The 23,101-nt window shown below is 51.2% G+C and overlaps 2 protein-coding genes across 4 annotated transcripts in view; one reads left to right on the top strand and one right to left on the bottom strand.

Annotated features, from left to right (window-relative positions):
- PTPN21 (protein tyrosine phosphatase non-receptor type 21) overlaps positions 1–3,333 on the bottom strand; it is a 104,680-nt gene extending 101,347 nt beyond the window's left edge. For both annotated transcript variants that reach the window (XM_088475204.1, XM_088475205.1), the window contains exon 1: positions 3,076–3,333. The gene's annotated coding sequence lies outside the window, so the exon portion shown is untranslated. The remainder of the gene's footprint in view (positions 1–3,075) is intronic.
- Positions 3,334–14,604: 11,271 nt separating this feature from the next.
- The window catches only part of ZC3H14 (zinc finger CCCH-type containing 14), a 69,485-nt gene continuing 60,988 nt past the window's right edge, over positions 14,605–23,101 (top strand). Inside the window, exons 1-4 of one of the 2 annotated variants that reach the window (XM_088475202.1) lie at positions 14,605–14,762; positions 17,398–17,440; positions 19,011–19,125; positions 20,133–20,173. In XM_088475202.1, coding sequence (XP_088331328.1) covers positions 14,727–14,762; positions 17,398–17,440; positions 19,011–19,125; positions 20,133–20,173 — 235 coding nt within the window. In that variant the 5' untranslated portion in view covers positions 14,605–14,726. Of the gene's footprint in view, positions 14,763–17,397; positions 17,457–19,010; positions 19,126–20,132; positions 20,174–23,101 lie in introns of those variants that run through there. The other variant, XM_088475203.1, reaches the window with a different exon arrangement.

Below are 23,101 nucleotides of genomic sequence, written 5' to 3'. Positions count from 1 at the left end.
AACACTATAGAAGCAGATACTATGTAGCACTATAGAAGCAGATACTGTGTAGCACTATAGAGGCAGATACTATGTAGCACTATAGAGGCAGATACTATGTAGCACTATAGAGGCAGCTACTATGTAACACTATAGAAGCAGATACTATGTAGCACTAGAGAAGCAGATACTATGTAGCACTATAGAGGCAGATACCATGTAACACTATATAAGAATATACTATGTAGCACTATTGAAGCCGATACTATGTAGCAGTATAGAAGCAGATACTATGTAGCACTATAGAAGCAGATACTATGTAGCACTATAGAAGCAGATACCATGTAGCACTATAGAAGCAGATACCATGTAGCACTATAGAAGCAGATACCATGTAGCACTATAGAAGCAGATACTATGCAGCACTATAGAAGCAGATACTATGTAGCACTATAGAGGCAGATACTATGTAGCACTATAGAGGCAGATACTATGTAGCACTATAGAGGCAGATACTATGTAGCACTATAGAAGCAGATACTATGTAACACTATAGAGGCAGATACTATGTAGCACTATAGAAGCAGATACTATGTAGCACTATAGAAGCAGATACTATGTAGCACTATAGAGGCAGATACTATGTAGCACTATAGAGGCAGATACTATGTAGCACTATAGAGGCAGATACTATGTAGCACTATAGAGGCAGATACTATGTAGCACTATAGCGGCAGATACTATGTAGCACTATAGAAGCAGATACTATGTAGCACTATACAGGCAGATACTATGTAGCACTATACAGATACTATGTAGCACTATAGAAGCAGATACTATGTAGCACTATAGAGGCAGATACTATGTAGCACTATAGAGGCAGATACTATGCAGCACTATAGAGGCAGATACTATGTAGCACTATAGAGGCAGATACTATGTAGCACTATAGAGGCAGATACTATGCAGCACTATAGAGGCAGATACTATGCAGCACTATAGAGGCAGATACTATGTAGCACTATAGAGGCAGATACTATGTAGCACTATAGAGGCAGATACTATGTAGCACTATAGAGGCAGATACTATGTAGCACTATAGAGGCAGATACTATGTAGCACTATAGAAGCAGATACTATGTAGCACTATAGAGGCAGATACTATGTAACACTATAGAAGCAGATACTATGTAGCACTATAGAGGCAGATACTATGTAACACTATATAAGAATATACTATGTAGCACTATAGAGACAGATACTATGTAGCACTATAGAAGCAGATACTATGTAGCACTATAGAAGCAGATACTATGTAGCACTATAGAAGCAGATACTATGTAGCACTATAGAAGCAGATACTATGTAGCACTATAGAAGCAGATACTATGTAGCACTATAGAAGCAGATACTATGTAGCACTATAGAAGCAGATACTATGTAGCACTATAGAAGCAGATACTATGTAGCACTATAGAAGCAGATACCATGTAACACTATATAAGAATATACTATGTAGCACTATAGAAGCAGATACTATGTAGCACTATACAGGCAGATACTATGTAGCACTATACAGATACTATGTAGCACTATAGAAGCAGATACTATGTAGCACTATAGAGGCAGATACTATGTAGAACTATAGAGGCAGATACTATGTAGCACTATAGAGGCAGATACTATGTAGCGCTATAGAAGCAGCTACTATGTAGCACTATAGAGGCAGATACTATGTAGCACTATAGAGGCAGATACTATGTAGCACTATAGAGGCAGATACTATGTAGCACTATAGAGGCAGATACTATGTAGCACTATAGAGGCAGATACTATGTAGCACTATAGAGGCAGATACTATGTAGCACTATAGAGGCAGATACTATGTAGCACTATAGAAGCAGATACTATGTAGCACTATAGAGGCAGATACTATGTAGCACTATAGAGGCAGATACTATGTAGCACTATAGAGGCAGATACTATGTAGCACTATAGAGGCAGATACTATGTAGCACTATAGAGGCAGATACTATGTAGCACTATAGAGGCAGATACTATGTAGCACTATAGAGGCAGATACTATGTAGCACTATAGAAGCAGATACTATGTAGCACTATAGAGGCAGATACTATGTAACACTATATAAGAATATACTATGTAGCACTATAGAAGCAGATACTATGTAGCACTATACAGGCAGATACTATGTAGCACTATAGAGGCAGATACTATGTAACACTATATAAGAATATACTATGTAGCACTATTGAAGCCGATACTATGTAGCACTATAGAAGCAGATACTATGTAGCACTATACAGGCAGATACTATGTAGCACTATAGAAGCAGAAACTATGTAGCACTATACAGGCAGATACTATGTAGCACTATAGAAGCAGATACTATGTAGCACTATACAGGCAGATACTATGTAGCACTATAGAGGCAGATACTATGTAGCACTATAGAGGCAGATACTATGTAGCACTATAGAAGCAGATACTATGTAACACTATAGAGGCAGATACTATGTAGCACTATAGAGGCAGATACTATGTAACACTATAGAAGCAGATACTATGTAACACTATACAGGCAGATACTATGTAGCACTATAGAAGCCGATACTATGTAACACTATAGAGGCAGATACTATATAAGAATATACTATGTAACACTATAGAGGCAGATACTATATAAGAATATACTATGTAACACTATAGAGGCAGATACTATGTAGCACTATATAAGAATATACTATGTAGCACTATAGAGGCAGATACTATGTAGCACTATAGAAGCAGATACTATGTAACACTATACAGGCAGATACTATGTAGCACTATAGAAGCCGATACTATGTAACACTATAGAGGCAGATACTATATAAGAATATACTATGTAACACTATAGAGGCAGATACTATATAAGAATATACTATGTAACACTATAGAGGCAGATACTATGTAGCACTATATAAGAATATACTATGTAGCACTATAGAGGCAGATACTATGTAGCACTATAGAAGCAGATACTATGTAACACTATAGAGGCAGATACAGTGTAACACTATATAACTACAATGTACCTGTTGCACAGAGCCGGAGCAGAGGTGGATGCCGCACCCAGGGGGTCTCTATTGGTGGGTGTCCCAGGTCTCCTGTCTGTCTGGGTGCAGTACCCCTGTTTGGATTGCAGGCTGCACCCCCCAATCACCCCTTTCCTGCCCCCAGCATTTACTTCCTGCCTGTAGGAGCTGCCGGGATCAGTCCGCGCTGTGAGACGGCTATAGAGGAGGTTGGGGTAGGGGGGTGGCAGCCTATCCCTGTACTACATACAGCTGCGGGGCTAGACAGCCGGGGTGAGAAGTAGTCCTGCGCGGAGGGATCTGTGCAGAGAGCTGCATGCTGCTGCTGCCCATGATGATGTCAGTGGGTAGGAATGCCAGTGATGGGGCAGCAGCTGTTCTCCTGCAAGGGGGCATTACAGAAATAGCTATGTGACAGGATGGGCAGCACTATGGGAGTTATGGGCTCTGCGCAATGTAACAATGTCTGACTGCAGAGACAGAACTAAATATTCCAGCAGTGACCTGATCTGACCACAGACAAGGTGTCATTGCCCAGTGCCCCCAGTATAACTACTACTGCTCCACCAGTGCTGCCCAGTGCCCCCAGTATAACTAATACTGCTCCACCAGTGCTGCCCAGTGCCCCCAGTATAACTACTACTGCTCCACCAGTGCTGCCCAGTGCCCCCAGTATAACTACTACTGCTCCACCAGTGCTGCCCAGTGCCCCCAGTCTAACTACTACTGCTCCACCAGTGCTGCCCAGTGCACCCAGTATACATACTACTGCTCCACCAGTGCTGCCCAGGGCACCCAGTATACATACTACTGCTCCACCAGTGCTGATCAGGGCACCCAGTATACATACTACTGCTCCACCAGTGCACCCAGTATACATACTACTGCTCCACCAGTGCTGAACAAGTGCACCCAGTATACATACTACTGCTCCACCAGTGCTGCCCAGGGCACCCAGTATACCTACTACTGCTCCACTAGTGCTGCCCAGTGCACCCAGTATACATACTACTGCTCCTCCAGTGCACCCAGTATAACTACTACTGCTCCACCAGTGCTGCCCGTGCACCCAGTATACCTACCATTGCTCCACCAGTGCTGCCCAGTGCACCCAGGATACATACTACTGCTCCACCAGTGCTGCCCAGGGCACCCAGTATACATACTACTGCTCCACCAGTGCTGATCAGGGCACCCAGTATGCATACTACTGCTCCACCAGTGCACCCAGTATACATACTACTGCTCCACCAGTGCTGCTCAGTGCACCCAGTATACATACTACTGCTCCACCAGTGCTGAACAAGTGCACCCAGTACACATACTACTGCTCCACCAGTGCTGCCCAGTGCACCCAGTATACATACTACTGCTCCACCAGTGCTGCTCAGTGCACCCAGTATACATATTACTGCTCCACCAGTGCTCCACCAGGGCACCCAGTATACATACTACTGCTCCACCAGTGCTCATCCAGGACACCCAGTATACCTACTACTGCTCCACCAGTGCTGCCCAGGGCACCCAGTATACATACTACTGCTCCCCCAGTGCTGCCCAGTGCCCCCAGTATACATACTACTGCTCCACCAGTGCTGCCCAGGGCACCCAGTATACATACCACTGCTCCACCAGTGCTGCCCAGGGCACCCAGTATACATACTACTGCTCCACCAGTGCTGCCCAGGGCACCCAGTATACATACTACTGCTCCACCAGTGCTGCCCAGTGCCCCCAGTATAACTACTACTGCTCCACCAGTGCACCCAGTATAACTTCTACTGCTCCACCAGTGCTGCCCAGTGCACTCAGTATAACTACTACTGCTCCACCAGTGCACCCAGTATACATACTACTGCTCCACCAGTGCTGCCCAGTGCCCCCTGTATAACTACTACTGCTCCACCAGTGCACCCAGTATAACTACTACTGCTCCACCACTGCTGCCCAGTGCCCCCAGTATATCTACTACTGCTCCACCAGTGCACCCAATTTAACTACTACTTCTCCACCAGTGCTGCCCAGTGCCCCCAGTATAACTACTACTTCTCCACCAGTGCACCCAGTATAACTACTACTGCTCCACCAGTGCTGCCCAGTGCCCCCAGTATAACTACTACTGCTCCACCAGTGCTGCCCAGTGCCCCCAGTATAACTACTACTGCTCCACCAGTGCTGCCCAGTGCCCCAGTATAACTACTACTGCTCCACCAGTGCCCCCTGTATAACTACTACTGCTCCACCAGTGCTGCCCAGTGCCCCCAGTATAACTACTACTGCTCCACCAGTGCACCCAGTATAACTACTACTGCTCCACCAGTGCTGCCCAATGCCCCCAGTTTAACTACTACTGCTCCACCAGTGCACCCAGTATAACTACTACTGCTCCACCAGTGCTGCCCAGTGCCCCCAGTATAACTACTACTGCTCCACCAGTGCACCCAGTATAACTACTACTGCTCCACCAGTGCTGCCCAGTGCCCCCAGTATCACTACTACTGCTCCACCAGTGCACCCAGTATAACTACTACTGCTACACCAGTGCTGCCCAGTACCCCCAGTTTAACTACTACTGCTCCACCAGAGCACCCAGTATAACTACTACTGCTCCACCAGTGCCCCCAGTGCCCCCAGTATAACTACTACTGCTCCACCATTGCTGCCCAGTGCCCCCAGTATAACTACTACTGCTCCACCAGTGCACCCAGTATAACTACTACTGCTCCACCAGTGCCCCCAGTATAACTACTACTGCTCCACCAGTGCACCCAGTATAACTACTACTGCTCCACCAGTGCTGCCCAGTGCCCCCAGTATAACTACTACTGCTCCACCAGTGCTGCCCAGTGCTCCCAGTATACCTACTACTGCTCCACCACTGCACCCAGTATAACTACTACTGCTCCACCAGTGCACCCAGTATAATTACTACTGCTCCACCAGTGCTGCCCAGTATACATACTACTGCTCCACCAGTGCACCCAGTATACATACTACTGCTCCACCAGTGCTGCCCAGGGCACCCAGTATACCTACTACTGCTCCACCAGTGCTGCCCTGTGCACCCAGTATACATACTACTGCTCCTCCAGTGGACCCAGTATAACTACTACTGCTCCACCAGTGCTGCCCGTGCACCCAGTATACCTACCACTGCTCCACCAGTGCTGCCCAGTGCACCCAGTATACATACTACTGCTCCACCAGTGCTGCCCAGGGCACCCAGTATACCTACTACTGCTCCACCAGTGCTGCCCTGTGCACCCAGTATACATACTACTGCTCCTCCAGTGGACCCAGTATAACTACTACTGCTCCACCAGTGCTGCCCGTGCACCCAGTATACCTACCACTGCTCCACCAGTGCTGCCCAGTGCACCCAGGATACATACTACTGCTCCACCAGTGCTGCCCAGGGCACCCAGTATACATACTACTGCTCCACCAGTGCACCCAGTATACATACTACTGCTCCACCAGTGCTGCTCAGTGCACCCAGTATACATACTACTGCTCCACCAGTGCTGATCAGGGCACCCAGTATACATACTACTGCTCCACCAGTGCACCCAGTATACATACTACTGCTCCACCAGTGCTGCTCAGTGCACCCAGTATACATACTACTGCTCCACCAGTGCTGATCAGGGCACCCAGTATACAGACTACTGCTCCACCAGTGCTGAACAAGTGCACCCAGTATACATACTACTGCTCCACCAGTGCTGCCCAGTGCACCCAGTATACATACTACTGCTCCACCAGGGCACCCAGTATACATACTACTGCTCCACCAGTGCTGCTCAGTGCACCCAGTATACATACTACTGCTCCACCAGTGCTGCCCTGTGCACCCAGTATACATACTACTGCTCCTCCAGTGGACCCAGTATAACTACTACTGCTCCACCAGTGCACCCAGTATAATTACTACTGCTCCACCAGTGCTGCCCAGTATACATACTACTGCTCCACCAGTGCACCCAGTATACATACTACTGCTCCACCAGTGCTGCCCAGGGCACCCAGTATACCTACTACTGCTCCACCAGTGCTGCCCTGTGCACCCAGTATACATACTACTGCTCCTCCAGTGGACCCAGTATAACTACTACTGCTCCACCAGTGCTGCCCGTGCACCCAGTATACCTACCACTGCTCCACCAGTGCTGCCCAGTGCACCCAGTATACATACTACTGCTCCACCAGTGCTGCCCAGGGCACCCAGTATACATACTACTGCTCCACCAGTGCACCCAGTATACATACTACTGCTCCACCAGTGCTGCTCAGTGCACCCAGTATACATACTACTGCTCCACCAGTGCTGATCAGGGCACCCAGTATACATACTACTGCTCCACCAGTGCACCCAGTATACATACTACTGCTCCACCAGTGCTGCTCAGTGCACCCAGTATACATACTACTGCTCCACCAGTGCTGATCAGGGCACCCAGTATACAGACTACTGCTCCACCAGTGCTGAACAAGTGCACCCAGTATACATACTACTGCTCCACCAGTGCTGCCCAGTGCACCCAGTATACATACTACTGCTCCACCAGGGCACCCAGTATACATACTACTGCTCCACCAGTGCTGCTCAGTGCACCCAGTATACATACTACTGCTCCACCAGTGCTGATCAGGGCACCCAGTATACAGACTACTGCTCCACCAGTGCTGAACAAGTGCACCCAGTATACATACTACTGCTCCCCAGTGCTGCCCAGTGCCCCCAGTATACATACTACTGCTCCACCAGTGCTGCCCAGGGCACCCAGTATACATACTACTGCTCCACCAGTGCTGCCCAGGGCACCCAGTATACATACTACTGCTCCACCAGTGCTGCCCAGGGCACCCAGTATACATACATATACATAAAATAACACTTTTCTCATTTAAAGTGGACGCTTTCTGGCACACATTGATGAGGTCATGCAACATTAATTCAACGGTGTAACTTAAAAACAAATTATGGCACAACATTTGTGTTTTCAAAACAAAGTTTTATTTATGAAAGACCTTTATTGCCATTCCCCTCCTGTCCCCTCTCCTCACCAATTCCAGATTGCGGTTCTGTTGCAATATGTGCAATATGTCCGTCGTCTCTCCTGTCTCTCTCCGGCTGCTGCTGATGATGTCATCACCATGCAGCAGCCAGCCGTGGCCGGCCCAACAGGAGCTGTTTGGTGAAGCCCGGGAGATATCATTATCGTTCAGTCGTCCATTTTAATCGCCCAGTGTGTATGCACCTTCAGTGTAAAAGGATCCCTGAAAAATAACCAAGGTCAAGTGACCCTGCAATCCAACTAAGATAGCTACCAGGGTCTGACCCAGGAAGGACCTGTGTGATGGGGCAGTGTAATACTCCTTTTCCACCAAAATTCCGGGTCTGACCCGGAGTTGGAACAAAGGGCCTGATTCAGAGCCGCTTGTAAGCGGCCGCTCGTTCGCTCCGAGCGATGTTCGCACAACTGCGCATGCGTATGGGTCGTAATGCGCATGCGCCAACCAGTCATTGCGGTCGGAAATTGAGCGCTCGCAAAATAGCGAGTGCCTGCTAATTTGAGTGACAGGATGAGGCGTTTGTGGGTGGTAACAGGGGAAGGTGCTTGAAAACGGGGAGTGGTGATCCGAACGCAGGCGTGCCAAATGGTCAAAACGGGCGTTTTAAGGGTGTGCATAATTAACAAAGCAGCGTCATCGACCACGTCACTTGGTTGTCTCTTAGCCTGAACTGTTCGCATGATTGCGGTAGGATAAACCTACCACAAGCACTGCGAGCAGTTCATACGCCTTTCGATGTACTCGATTAATCAAATAAATAGCGGAGATGACCTAGGATGCGAGCGGCCAGGGGGCGTCTTTACAAAATAGCGAGAGCATGTTTCGTTCGCTCGCTCAGACATAGAGGCGTCAACAGACCGCAAAGAGCGAACGCTCAATTTAAATAGCCGGCCCCTTTTTCTGACCGAGTGAGCGCAAATAGCGTCCGGCTCTGAATCAGGCCCAAAGTTCCTATCCGGATCAGACCCAGAATTTAGCCGGCGCCGACTCGGGATACTCACAAGTTTTGCAGAGCAGACCCGAGTTCAGTGTGAATGGGGCTGACCTGGGAATAACCCAAATTGAAGGTGCAGTGTAAACAGGTTTAGACCTGGGTTTTGGTGGAAAATGGGTATAACTCGAACGGATCCTACAGATCTGGTTATTACACTGCTGTCCTGTGCCGCTCTCAGCTATTCAGCACTATTATCCCACAGCTCCTGATATGTATTCAGTTAATATATGTAATTGTCACTTATACATAAGAAAACAATACATTGATCCAATAAATCTTTTACACCAAGAAGTTGTTATATGGCATATGTTCAGCCGGCTAGTGCAGTATATACAGACAATTACTTATGGTTAATTGTATTCAGATATACAATTATTGTTGCAATTGTTTTAAATAAGTAAATATAAGTTATATTTTAACATATTTATGTGACCAGTGCACCATTACACTATGGGCCTGATTCAGAGCCGTTCGCTATTTGCGGTCGTTCGTTCAAAAACAAGGGGTGGCTATTCAAATGATCCGTTCGCAAATTGCAGTCTGTTCACACCTCTAAGTCTGAACGAGCGAGCAAAACATACGCTCGTTTATTTGTTAAAAACGCCCCCTGGCCGCTCGCACCATACGTCATGTCCGCTATTTATTAGATTAATCGAGTACATCGACCAGCGTATGAACTGCTCGCTATTCTTGTGGTTGGTTTTTGCTACCACAATTTTGCGAACAGTTCTGGCTTAAAAAAAAACCAGTGACGTGGTCAATGACGCTGCTGTTTTAAATATGCACACCCATAAAACGCCCGTTTTGACCTTTAAGCACGCCTGCGTTCTGATTTCCACTCCCCGTTTTCAAGCACCTTCCCCTGTTACCACCCACATACGCCTCATTCTGTCACTCAAAATAGCAGGCACTCGCTATATTGCGTACAAATGATTTTCGGCCGCACTGACTGGTTCGCGCATGCGTACTAAAAACCGTACGCATGCGCAGATGTGCGAACAACGCTCGGAACGAGCGTACTGCCGCTAGCGAGTGGCTCTGAATGAGGGCCTATATCTTTTATGTTCCATATAGTGGGCAGCACCTCGGACATTAAATGTAATGTTAATGGTGCCTTTGTCTTTTCCATGATGCAGCTACTGGTGTCAGCAGGTACCAGGACTAATCATGGGGCCTGATTCACTACGAATCGCTATAGTGATCACGGTGGCCATTACGCACGCAGATCTGCAATGAAAATATGCTACTAAATGCAATCGCAAAGCCGTCGCACAGCCAACATGGAGATGCCCACTACTACAGTTATCTCACATCGGTAATACCTCACAGTCCTGTGTATACATCTGTAACATCAGCCACAGCACAGTCAGCATAGAGACACCACTACTGCTATCTCACATCTGTAATACCTCACAGTCCTGTGTATACATCTGTAACATCAGCCACAGCACAGCCAGCATAGAGACATCCACTACTGTTATCTCACATCTGTAATACCTCACAGTCCTGTGAGGTATTACAGGACTGTAATATACATCTGTAACATCAGCCACAGCACAGCCAGCATAGAGACGCCCACTACTGCTATCTCACATCTGTAATACATCACAGTCCTGTGTATACATCTGTAACATCAGCCACAGCTCAGCCAGCATAGAGACACCCACTACTGCTATCTCACATCTGTAATACCTCACAGTCCTGTGTATACATCTGTAACATCAGCCACAGCTCAGCCAGCATAGAGACGCCCACTACTGCTATCTCACATCTGTAATACCTCACAGTCCTGTGTATACATCAGTAACATCAGCCACAGCTCAGCCAGCATAGAGACACCCACTACTGCTTTCTCACATCTGTAATACCTCACAGTCCTGTGTATACATCAGTAACATCAGCCACAGCTCAGCCAGCATGGAGACGCCCACTACTGTTATCTCACATCTGTAATACCTCACAGTCCTGTGTATACATCAGTAACATCAGCCACAGCTCAGCCAGCATAGAGACGCCCACTACTGCTTTCTCACATCTGTAATACCTCACAGTCCTGTGTATACATCTGTAACATCAGCCACAGCTCAGCCAGCATAGAGATGCCCACTACTGCTATCTCACATCCGTAATACCTCACAGTCCTGTGTATACATCAGTAACATCAGCCACAGCTCAGCCAGCATATAGACGCCCACTACTGCTATCTGACATCTGTAATACCTCACAGTCCTGTGTATACATCTGTAACATCAGCCACAGCACAGCCAGCATAGAGATGCTCACTACTGCTATCTCACATCTGTAATACCTCACAGTCCTGTGTATACATCTGTAACAACAGCCACAGCTCAGCCAGCATAGACACCCACTACTGCTATCTCACATCTGTAATACCTCAAAGTCCTGTGTATACATCAGTAACATCAGCCACAGCACAGCCAACATAGAGATGCCCACTACTACTTTCTCACATCTGTAATACCTCACAGTCCTGTGTATACATCTGTAACATCAGTAACAGCTCAGCCAGCATAGAGACACCCACTACTGCTTTCTCACATCAGTAATACCTCACAGTCCTGTGTATACATCTGTAACATCAGCCACAGCACAGCCAGCATAGAGACGACCACTACTGCCTTCTCACATCTGTAATATCTCACAGTCCTGTGTATACATCTGTAACATCAGCCACAGCTCAGCCAGCATAGAGACCCCACTACTTCTATCTCACATCTGTAATATCTCACAGTCCTTTGTATACATCTGTAACATCAGCCACAGCTCAGCCAGCATAGAGACACCCACTACTGCTTTCTCACATCTGTAATACCTCACATTCCTGTGTATACATCTGTAACAACAGCCACAGCTCAGCCAGCATAGAGATGACCACTACTGCCTTCTCACATCTGTAATATCTCACAGTCCTGTGTATACATCTGTAACATCAGCCACAGCTCAGCCAGCATAGAGACCCCACTACTTCTATCTCACATCTGTAATATCTCACAGTCCTTTGTATACATCTGTAACATCAGCCACAGCTCAGCCAGCATAGAGACACCCACTACTGCTTTCTCACATCTGTAATACCTCACAGTCCTGTGTATACATCTGTAACATCAGCCACAGCTCAGCCAGCATAGAGACGCCCACTACTGCTATCTCACATCTGTAATACCTCACAGTCCTGTGTATACATCAGTAACATCAGCCACAGCTCAGCCAGCATAGAGACACCCACTACTGCTTTCTCACATCTGTAATACCTCACAGTCCTGTGTATACATCAGTAACATCAGCCACAGCTCAGCCAGCATGGAGACGCCCACTACTGTTATCTCACATCTGTAATACCTCACAGTCCTGTGTATACATCAGTAACATCAGCCACAGCTCAGCCAGCATAGAGACGCCCACTACTGCTTTCTCACATCTGTAATACCTCACAGTCCTGTGTATACATCTGTAACATCAGCCACAGCTCAGCCAGCATAGAGATGCCCACTACTGCTATCTCACATCCGTAATACCTCACAGTCCTGTGTATACATCAGTAACATCAGCCACAGCTCAGCCAGCATATAGACGCCCACTACTGCTATCTGACATCTGTAATACCTCACAGTCCTGTGTATACATCTGTAACATCAGCCACAGCACAGCCAGCATAGAGATGCTCACTACTGCTATCTCACATCTGTAATACCTCACAGTCCTGTGTATACATCTGTAACAACAGCCACAGCTCAGCCAGCATAGACACCCACTACTGCTATCTCACATCTGTAATACCTCAAAGTCCTGTGTATACATCAGTAACATCAGCCACAGCACAGCCAACATAGAGATGCCCACTACTACTTTCTCACATCTGTAATACCTCACAGTCCTGTGTATACATCTGTAACATCAGTAACAGCTCAGCCAGCATAGAGACACCCACTACTGCTTTCTCACATCAGTAATACCTCACAGTCCTGTGTATACATCTGTAACATCAGCCACAGCACAGCCAGCATAGAGACGACCACTACTGCCTTCTCACATCTGTAATATCTCACAGTCCTGTGTATACATCTGTAACATCAGCCACAGCTCAGCCAGCATAGAGACCCCACTACTTCTATCTCACATCTGTAATATCTCACAGTCCTTTGTATACATCTGTAACATCAGCCACAGCTCAGCCAGCATAGAGACACCCACTACTGCTTTCTCACATCCGTAATACCTCACAGTCCACAATGACAGCAGCCCTGACGTTACTCAGACATTGCTAACCTCATCGCACGCAGCGAGTACACAAGCTACGTATGCCATCGCAGTATCTAAATATGCACGTCCATGCAACAGTGTTTAAACGGACATGCACGCAAGCGTTTCTCCGACCACTCCCCCATCACCACGCCCAAACGCTGACATCACATCTCTTGATCTGTGTTCGCAGTGTGATCGCAATGCTAACTCACGCACGCATACTGTGATGCATATACATGCACAGTACACACCAACAGCAGATCTGCATACGCTGTTGCAGTTGTGATCAGTAATGAATCAGGCCTATAGCCTGGGAGCAATATGGGAATGATGGACAGCTGCTGGAAGGGGCTGTGCGCTGATGTACAGCTGCTGGGAGGGGCTGTGCGCTGATGGACAGCTGGGTGAGGGGCTGTGCACTGATGAACAGCTGCTGGGAGGGGCTGTGCGCTGATGGACAGCTGCTGGGAGGGGCTGTGCGCTGATGGGCAGCTGCTGGGAGGGGCTGTGCACTGATGGACGGCTGGGGGGGGCTGTGCGCTGATGGACAGCTGCTGGGAGGGGCTGTGCGCTGATGGACAGCTGGGGCAGGGGCTGTGCATTGATGGACAGCTGTGAGAGGGGCTGTGTGCTGATGGACAACTGAGGGAGGAGCTGTGCGCTGATGGACTGCTGATGGAGGGGCTGTGCATTGATGGACAGGTGGGGGAGGGGCTGTGCATTGATCGACAGCTGGGGGAGGGGCTGTGCATTGATGGACTGCTGAGGGAGGGGCTGTGCGTTGATGGACAGCTTGGGGAGGGGCTGTGCGTTGATGGACAGCTGGATGAGGGGCTGCGCATTGATGGACAGCTGGGGGACGTGCTGTGCGTTGATGGACAGTAGGTGAGAGGGGCTGTACGTTGATGGACAGCTGATGGAAGGGACTGTGCGTTGATGGACAGCTGGTGGGAGGGGCTGTGCGTTCATGGACAGCAGGTGGGAGGGGCTGTGCGCTGATGGACAGCTGGTGGGAGGGGCTGTGCGTTGATGGACAGCTGGTGGGAGGGGCTGTGAGTTGATGGTCAGCTGGTGGGAGGGGCTGTGCATTGATGGACAGCTGGTGGGAGGGGCTGTGAGTTGATGGACAGCTGATGGGAGGGGCTGTGAGTTGATGGACAGCAGGGGCTGTGAGTTCTCTAGCGGTGTCTGGTGACCTGGCTGCAGTTACGCCTCCGATCCGCCAGGTGTCGCTGTGACGCAGACGTCTCACCGGTGTAGGCAGTACCCGAGGCCTGTACTGTCCTCCCTGCAGCTGCCCGAGCTGGGAATCGGCACCATGGAGATCGGGACGGAGATCAGCCGCAAGATCCGGGTGTGTAACCATAACCCCCTACACCCGGGTCACCAGTGCAGAGCCCTCTCCCCCTAACCCGGGTCACCAGCGCAGAACCCTCTCCACCTACACTCGGGTCACCAGCGCAGAACCCTATCTTTCTACACCCGGGTCACCATAGCAGAGCCCTGTCTCCCTACACCCGGGTCACCATAGCAGAGCCCTCTCCCCCTACACCCGGGTAACCAGCGCAGAGCCCTCTCCCCCTACACCCGGCTCACCAGCGTAGATCCCTCTCCCCCTACACCCCGGTCACCAGCGCAGAACCCTCTCCACCTACACTCGGGTGACCAGCGCAGAATCCTATCTCCCTACACCCGGGTCACCATAGCAGAGCCCTGTCTCCCTACACCCGGGTCACCAGCGCAGAGCCCTCTCCCCCTACACCCGGGTCACCAGCGCAGAGCCCTCTCCCCCTACACCCGGGTCACCATAGCAGAGTCCTCTCCCCTTACACCCGGGTCACCATAGCAGAGCCCTGTCCCCCTACACCCGGGTCACCATAGCAGAGCCCTCTCCCCCTACACCCGGGTCACCATAGCAGAGCCCTCTCCCCCTACACCCGGGTCACCATAGCAGAGCCCTGTCCCCCTACACCCGGGTCACCAGCGCAGAGCACTCTCCCCCTACACCCGGGTCACCAGCGCAGAGCCCTCTCCCCCTACACCCGGGTCAGCAGCTCGCAGAGCCCTCTCCCCCTACACCCGGGTCAGCAGCTCGCAGAGCCCTCTCCCCCTACACCCGGGTCAGCAGCTCGCAGAGCCCTCTCCCCCTACACCCGGGTCAGCAGCTCGCAGAGCCCTCTCCCCCTACACCCGGGTCAGCAGCTCGCAGAGCCCTCTCCCCCTACACCCGGGTCAGCAGCTCGCAGAGCCCTCTCCCCCTACACCCGGGTCAGCAGCTCGCAGAGCCCTCTCCCCCTACACCCGGGTCAGCAGCTCGCAGAGCCCTCTCCCCCTACACCCGGGTCAGCAGCTCGCAGAGCCCTCTCCCCCTACACCCGGGTCAGCAGCTCGCAGAGCCCTCTCCCCCTACACCCGGGTCAGCAGCTCGCAGAGCCCTCTCCCCCTACACCCGGGTCAGCAGCTCGCAGAGCCCTCTCCCCCTACACCCGGGTCAGCAGCTCGCAGAGCCCTCTCCCCCTACACCCGGGTCAGCAGCTCGCAGAGCCCTCTCCCCCTACACCCGGGTCAGCAGCTCGCAGAGCCCTCTCCCCCTACACCCGGGTCAGCAGCTCGCAGAGCCCTCTCCCCCTACACCCGGGTCAGCAGCTCGCAGAGCCCTCTCCCCCTACACCCGGGTCAGCAGCTCGCAGAGCCCTCTCCCCCTACACCCGGGTCAGCAGCTCGCAGAGCCCTCTCCCCCTACACCCGGGTCAGCAGCTCGCAGAGCCCTCTCCCCCTACACCCGGGTCAGCAGCTCGCAGAGCCCTCTCCCCCTACACCCGGGTCAGCAGCTCGCAGAGCCCTCTCCCCCCACACCCGGGTCAGCAGCTCGCAGAGCCCTCTCCCCCCACACCCGGGTCAGCAGCTCGCAGAGCCCTCTCCCCCCACACCCGGGTCAGCAGCTCGCAGAGCCCTCTCCCCCCACACCCGGGTCAGCAGCTCGCAGAGCCCTCTCCCCCCACACCCGGGTCAGCAGCTCGCAGAGCCCTCTCCCCCCACACCCGGGTCAGCAGCTCGCAGAGCCCTCTCCCCCCACACCCGGGTCAGCAGCTCGCAGAGCCCTCTCCCCCTACACCCGGGTCAGCAGCTCGCAGAGCCCTCTCCCCCTACACCCGGGTCAGCAGCTCGCAGAGCCCTCTCCCCCTACACCCGGGTCAGCAGCTCGCAGAGCCCTCTCCCCCTACACCCGGGTCAGCAGCTCGCAGAGCCCTCTCCCCCTACACCCGGGTCAGCAGCTCGCAGAGCCCTCTCCCCCTACACCCGGGTCAGCAGCTCGCAGAGCCCTCCCCCTAGGACTCAGCACTGGTGACAGGTGTGTGTGTGGTGGGGGCAGTAGGAGGTTTGAATGTGGGTGGGGGGAGAGGCTATGCTAGTGGTTTATGTGTGTGCAGGAGGGGGTGATAGGGGTTGGAGGATTGCAGTAGTGATAAGTGTGTGTTATGTTGGGTACACACTAGGTTGACGGATCGGCCGATCTATCTGATTATTGGTAAGTGCATATACTCTTACCAATCGTCTGTCCGATGTGTGAGCTGTCACCGCTGATTCCCTGCTGCATGTGTACGGGTGATCGGCAGGTGCACCTGTACACAACAGCATATGCACCGATATATCTGCTGACCTGCCGACGCGCTTGCGATGTATCGTTCATTAGATTGAATGGCCAATATATCTCCCAGTGTGTACTTTCTGGGCTGGTTTGTTGTTTGTACCATATAAGGAAAAAGTGATTAACGCTGGTTCAACCTGGTGACCTGCTGGCTTTACAAGCTGACAATTCATTGCAAAATAATGGAATAAAATATATATATATATATTGCTTTTATGTCTTCTGTATTTGTACAGGATGCATGGTATATAATGCTTGTCCCACCCTTATGTGACTGTATGTCCTCTTTGCATTGGATATTACTTTCTGTCATAACCAACATTTGTTGTATTCTTCCCAGACGGCCATCAAAGGGAAGCTGCAGGAGCTGGGCGCGTATGTCGGTATGTCTGTGTGTCGGTATGTCTCTGCTGGTTCTGTGCTGAAGCTCATTGCACTTGTCTATATCTGGTGCACTTACAGAAATGTTAGTAAAGGAGCATACACACGGTCAGATTTGTCAGATGAACGACTGAACGATTTGAACGATTTTACCAAAGTTTTGAACGATTTGAACGATTGAACGATTTTTGACTGCATTAAAATGAATGGAATCGTCCAAGTCTGACTGCAAACCCATCAGATGTCAGATATCGTTATCTGACAAACGGGAACGCGCATCGTTGATCGTCCATCGTTCAGGCATGTCAGATATGAACGATTTTCCTTCAGATATGAACGACTGAACGATTTTTAAATCGTTATCGTTCATATCTGAAGGAAAAATCTGACCGTGTGTATGCACCATCAGAGCTGGTTATTCAGAATACACCACACACCACCTGTACAGCACTAATGTGTATAGTATGACAGAGGTTACCATCATCTATAATAGAACACCTGGTCCTGCTGTGTGCCAGATTAATATAGACTAGCTGTGTGCTATATATATTAATAGATGTTACCTTTCTAACATTGGATATTAACACTGCTTATTACACCTGTGAATTAGTCTTTTAATACCACAATAGGAGGAAATATCACATTTGTGACCTATATTTGTGAATCCCTCATTTCTATACTCTATATAGGAGCATTATCAGTTACACATACTGTATGAACATAGGCCCTGATTCAGAGCCGGACGCTCTGACAGAGCGCTCACTCTCAATCAGGGCCGCCCCTCTGAATTCTAGAGCGGCCACCTGGCCGCTCGCATAGCTGTGGGTGACCACCCACAGCTATAGCGAGCGGCCAAAAAGATAGTCGCGATGGTCAAGTCCATCGCGTCCATCGGGCTTGCGACGAGACCCTTGTGGTAGGGTCTCGTTGCCGCAAGCCCTGGAGTGCTCTCGGCTCTATCAGAGCCGAGAGCACTCCCACTGACATCACTTGTGATGTTAGTGGGGCCGGCCCCAGACGTTAGGCGTTCCCATGGGAACGCCTCCGTCTGGCCAGCCATGCCCACCAAAGGGGGCGTGCTGTCACTCACCATCGACAGCACGCCCCCTTTGTAACGAGACCCATTGCGATGGCTTGCTCGTCGCTATCCGGGTCTCGCGCATGCGCACGAAGGAGCCGCCTCCGTCGTGCGCATGCGCACTGGCCTAACATCGACCCGCTTGCGAGCGTGTCTGAATTAGGCCCATAGAACACAACATAACCACTTATAGACAACTCTATAATACTGTACATATAGATGGAACCATGTGTGTAAAAAATTTAGCATGTGGATTCCGGATTTATTACCCCAAACTAGAGAGAACCCTCAAATCAGACCAAATAATTATTAAATAACTGACTGAACTCAATATATCTCGTACAAAGGACCAATGTACTATTAAGTTGTAGATTCTCTAATACTATGTATTATTACTGAATTATGCCAAAATCACCTGTACCACTGGGTACATAAGATGTTAATAACGATTCCAATCGGAGCTTTGTATTTATAGGATTTTTCTTTTAACGCAGATGAGGAGCTGCCTGATTATATAATGGTTATGGTGGCAAATAAGAAGAGCCACAAGCAGATGACCGATGATCTGTCTCTCTTCCTGGGTAACAACACGTCCAGATTCACCACCTGGTCAGTTGCTTTATTTTTTATTGGGTGGATTTACCACAGTTCTTGGATTAAGTAGTGAAATTATTGTTTCATAAAGGCTCTTATTTAAGAAGCAGTAATTTATGGAGGCTCAGTACATAATCACATGGCCCGTCAGTCATGCCCTACCATCCTGCCTTCAGTGGTTTCCTGCCCTACCATCCTGCCTTCAGTGGTTTCCTGCCCTACCATCCTGCCCTCAGTGGGTTCCTGCCCTCCAGTGGTTTCCTGCCCTACCATCCTGCCTTCAGTGGGTTCCTGCCCTACCATCCTGCCTTCAGTGGGTTCCTGCCCTACCATCCTGCCTTCAGTGGGTTCCTGCCCTACCATCCTGCCTTCAGTGGGTTCCTGCCCTACCATCCTGCCTTCAGTGGGTTCCTGCCCTACCATCCTGCCTTCAGTGGGTTCCTGCCCTACCATCCTGCCCTCAGTGGGTTCCTGCCCTCAGTGGGTTCCTGCCCTACCATCCTGCCTTCAGTGGGTTCCTGCCCTACCATCCTGCCTTCAGTGGGTTCCTGCCCTACCATCCTGCCCTCAGTGGGTTCCTGCCCTACCATCCTGCCCTCAGTGGGTTCCTGTCCTATCATCCTGCCTTCAGTGCTTTCCTGCCTTCTGTGGGTTACTGCCCTATCATCCTGCCATACAATCCTGCCCTTAGTGGGCTCCTGCCCTTAGTGGGCTCCTGGCCTGCCATGCTGGCCTCAGTGGGTTCCTGGCCTGCCATCTTGCTCTCAATGGTTTCCTTCCCTGCCATCTTGCTCTCAATGGTTTCCTTCCCTGCCATCCTGCTCTCAATGGTTTCCTTCCCTGCCATCCTGCTCTCAATGGTTTCCTTCCCTGCCATCCTGGCCTCAGTGGGTACCTTCCCTACCATCCTGCTCTCAGTGACTTTTAGTACCCATATAATTCACAGGGGGATATTATATACATTGCTTATTTACTATTGTCCAGCGTTGTGTAATTACTGCTTCTGTTCCTTATCTGTGTAGGCTGCAGGGGGTGCTGGATAAGCTGCGCTCCGTCACTCCAGGTCAGTCATTTGGAAGCCGGATGTAGTAGTATTATTTATGTACCCCGGAAATGTTGGCTTGTACAGTAATGTCAGTCAGTGGGAAGTTTGCTATATACCTGTGAGTGTAATGTTACCTATAAGACGGGGAGATAAATCTGATGGAAGGTGACCACAAGCAGTTGAATGGTCATTCCGTGTTCTGGCCGGACAGCAGGGTCACAGGGGCCGGTGTGTGATCCGCTGTAATAGTCTTTCCCAGCACACACAGCACATTTAGTATAGTTCGGTATAAAGCATCCGGTTGTCGCCTATACAGCCATGTGTAAGGTATTTCAGTCCGCGCTGTGCACACAACCTTCGCAAAGAAAGAAGAACCAAACAAAACAAATCTCCCACTTTAAAATATATGTAAAACCATATTATAGAATAACGGATATAAAACCTGTAGCAAGTTTCTGTTTACATGTAACAAATGGGAATTAAAGGTTCACTGTACCCCTCTTATTTACAGAATGACCTGCCATGAGTATATAGTGCAGTCCGTCCTGTATCTGACCCTGTGTAGTCTCAGGGGGGTGTATCTGATGCTGTGTAGTCTCAGGGGGGTGTATCTGATGCCGTGTAGTCCCAGGGGGGTGTATCTGACGCCGTGTAGTCCCAGGGGGGTGTATCTGACGCCGTGTAGTCCCAGGGGGGTGTATCTGACGCCGTGTAGTCCCAGGGGGGTGTATCTGACGCCGTGTAGTCCCAGGGGGGTGTATCTGACGCCGTGTAGTCCCAGGGGGGTGTATCTGACGCCGTGTAGTCCCAGGGGGGTGTATCTGACGCCGTGTAGTCCCAGGGGGGTGTATCTGACGCCGTGTAGTCCCAGGGGGGTGTATCTGACGCCGTGTAGTCCCAGGGGGGTGTATCTGACGCCGTGTAGTCCCAGGGGGGTGTATCTGACGCCGTGTAGTCCCAGGGGGGTGTATCTGACGCCGTGTAGTCCCAGGGGGGTGTATCTGACGCCGTGTAGTCCCAGGGGGGTGTATCTGACGCCGTGTAGTCCCAGGGGGGTGTATCTGACGCCGTGTAGTCCCAGGGGGGTGTATCTGACGCCGTGTAGTCCCAGGGGGGTGTATCTGACGCCGTGTAGTCCCAGGGGGGTGTATCTGACGCCGTGTAGTCCCAGGGGGGTGTATCTGACGCCGTGTAGTCCCAGGGGGGTGTATCTGACGCCGTGTAGTTCCGGGCGGGGTCTATCTGACGCGGCGCTGTGTAGTCCCGGGGGGGTGTATCTGACGCCGTGTAGTCCCAGGGGGGTGTATCTGATGCTGTGTAGTCCCGGGGGGGTGCATCTGACGCCGCGCCGTGTAGTCCCGGGGGGGTGCATCTGACACCGCGCCGTGTAGTCCCGGGGGGGTGCATCTGACGCCGCGCCGTGTAGTCCCAGGGGGGTGTATCTGACGCCGTGTCGTCCCAGGGGGGTGTATCTGACGCCGTGTCGTCCCAGGGGGGTGTATCTGACGCCGTGTCGTCCCAGGGGGGTGTATCTGACGCCGTGTCGTCCCAGGGGGGTGTATCTGACGCCGTGTCGTCCCAGGGGGGTGTATCTGACGCCGTGTCGTCCCAGGGGGGTGTATCTGACGCCGTGTCGTCCCAGGGGGGTGTATCTGACGCCGTGTAGTCCCAGGGGGGTGTATCTGACGCCGTGTAGTCCCAGGGGGGTGTATCTGACGCCGTGTAGTCCCAGGGGGGTGTATCTGACGCCGTGTAGTCCCAAGGGGGTGTTTCTACTTCAGGGTCCATAGGGTATCCACAGGATACCTTGGGGTATAGGTGTGACGTCAGTCGCAGGGCACCAAAGAGTTAAGCTTTCAGCCTCCCAGGATGCACTAGGTCCCCCTCCTATACCCCGCCCCCGGGCCAAGGCACCTCAGTTTAGTTTGGTGCCCGGCCGGAGTCGGGTGCACCTGTTGGAGTGGGGGCTAGAAGAGCCCCTGAAGCTTTTTCTTCATGCAGCTGTGGCTGCACATCTGGATGAACAGCATGGACAGTCAGTCCTGACGTCCATGCTGTCTTCCCTACACCCCGCCGGTACCAGAACGCCGGTACTGATCCGGGGATGCTGGTGGGCGTCTGGGGTCACAGCTAGCGGTGACCCCAGATGCTCCGGACCATGGCCGGATTCAAGGGGGACAGAGGTAAGCAGCGGGGTCCCGCGGTGGGTCCCCGCTGATCACATGGTCCTAAGTCCCCAGGCAGGGGGCTCCCTGGGGACTGGCTGCAGCGTGGAGCCAGGCGACCAACCTGCGCTTACACTACCCCCTGGGACAGCGGACCGCAGCAGAGCGGTAGCGCTGCGGCGTCCCAGGGGTTAAATGCATGCCAGGGGAGCGCGCCTTCCCTGTCTCACAGCCGGCGCCTCCCCCGCTGCACACAACCCTCTCTGCACTGTGCTGACTGGTCCTGTGTCAGCGCTCCTCCCCCAGGCCAGCTTCTCTCTGCTCCTCGGCGGCCATCTTCTCTGCAACGCATGGTGAACGCTGCTGGAAGTCTGGAAGGAAGCATCGTGGTCTGGGTCCCCCCGCATACCTCTCCTCCGCTGTGGCTCAGGTCTGTGTATGCAGCGCTGTGTCCTACCAGGCCCTGTGTCTGTGTAGTTGAGTGATCAGCGCTGTTAGTGCAGGAATTGTTATTTCTCTGCATTGTATGTGACTGTGCTAGCGCTGCCTGTAACTTTTCTTCTCTAAACTGTCAGCTTTATTACTGTCCCTGTTCTTTCTGCTAAAGCCCTTGCGGTGCGGTGCTGCAGGGTGGTCTCTCGCCTATTTAATACTTAATTGGTGAGAGAGGTCACATACGTGGTGCCATCATGTCTGAAAGTGATTTTCCCCTCCGGCTACAGTGTACCACGTGCAAAGTACCGTTAGCGGAGGGGGAGGGTAGCGCGGAGGGCCTTTGCCG

Source organism: Taudactylus pleione, unplaced genomic scaffold (genome assembly GCF_031769625.1).
Source record: "Taudactylus pleione unplaced genomic scaffold, aTauple2 ptg000166l, whole genome shotgun sequence".
NCBI classification, from domain to species: domain Eukaryota; kingdom Metazoa; phylum Chordata; class Amphibia; order Anura; family Myobatrachidae; genus Taudactylus; species Taudactylus pleione.
The sequence above is the reverse complement of the archived record's forward strand: the minus strand, read 5'-3'. Positions and strand labels throughout refer to the sequence as shown.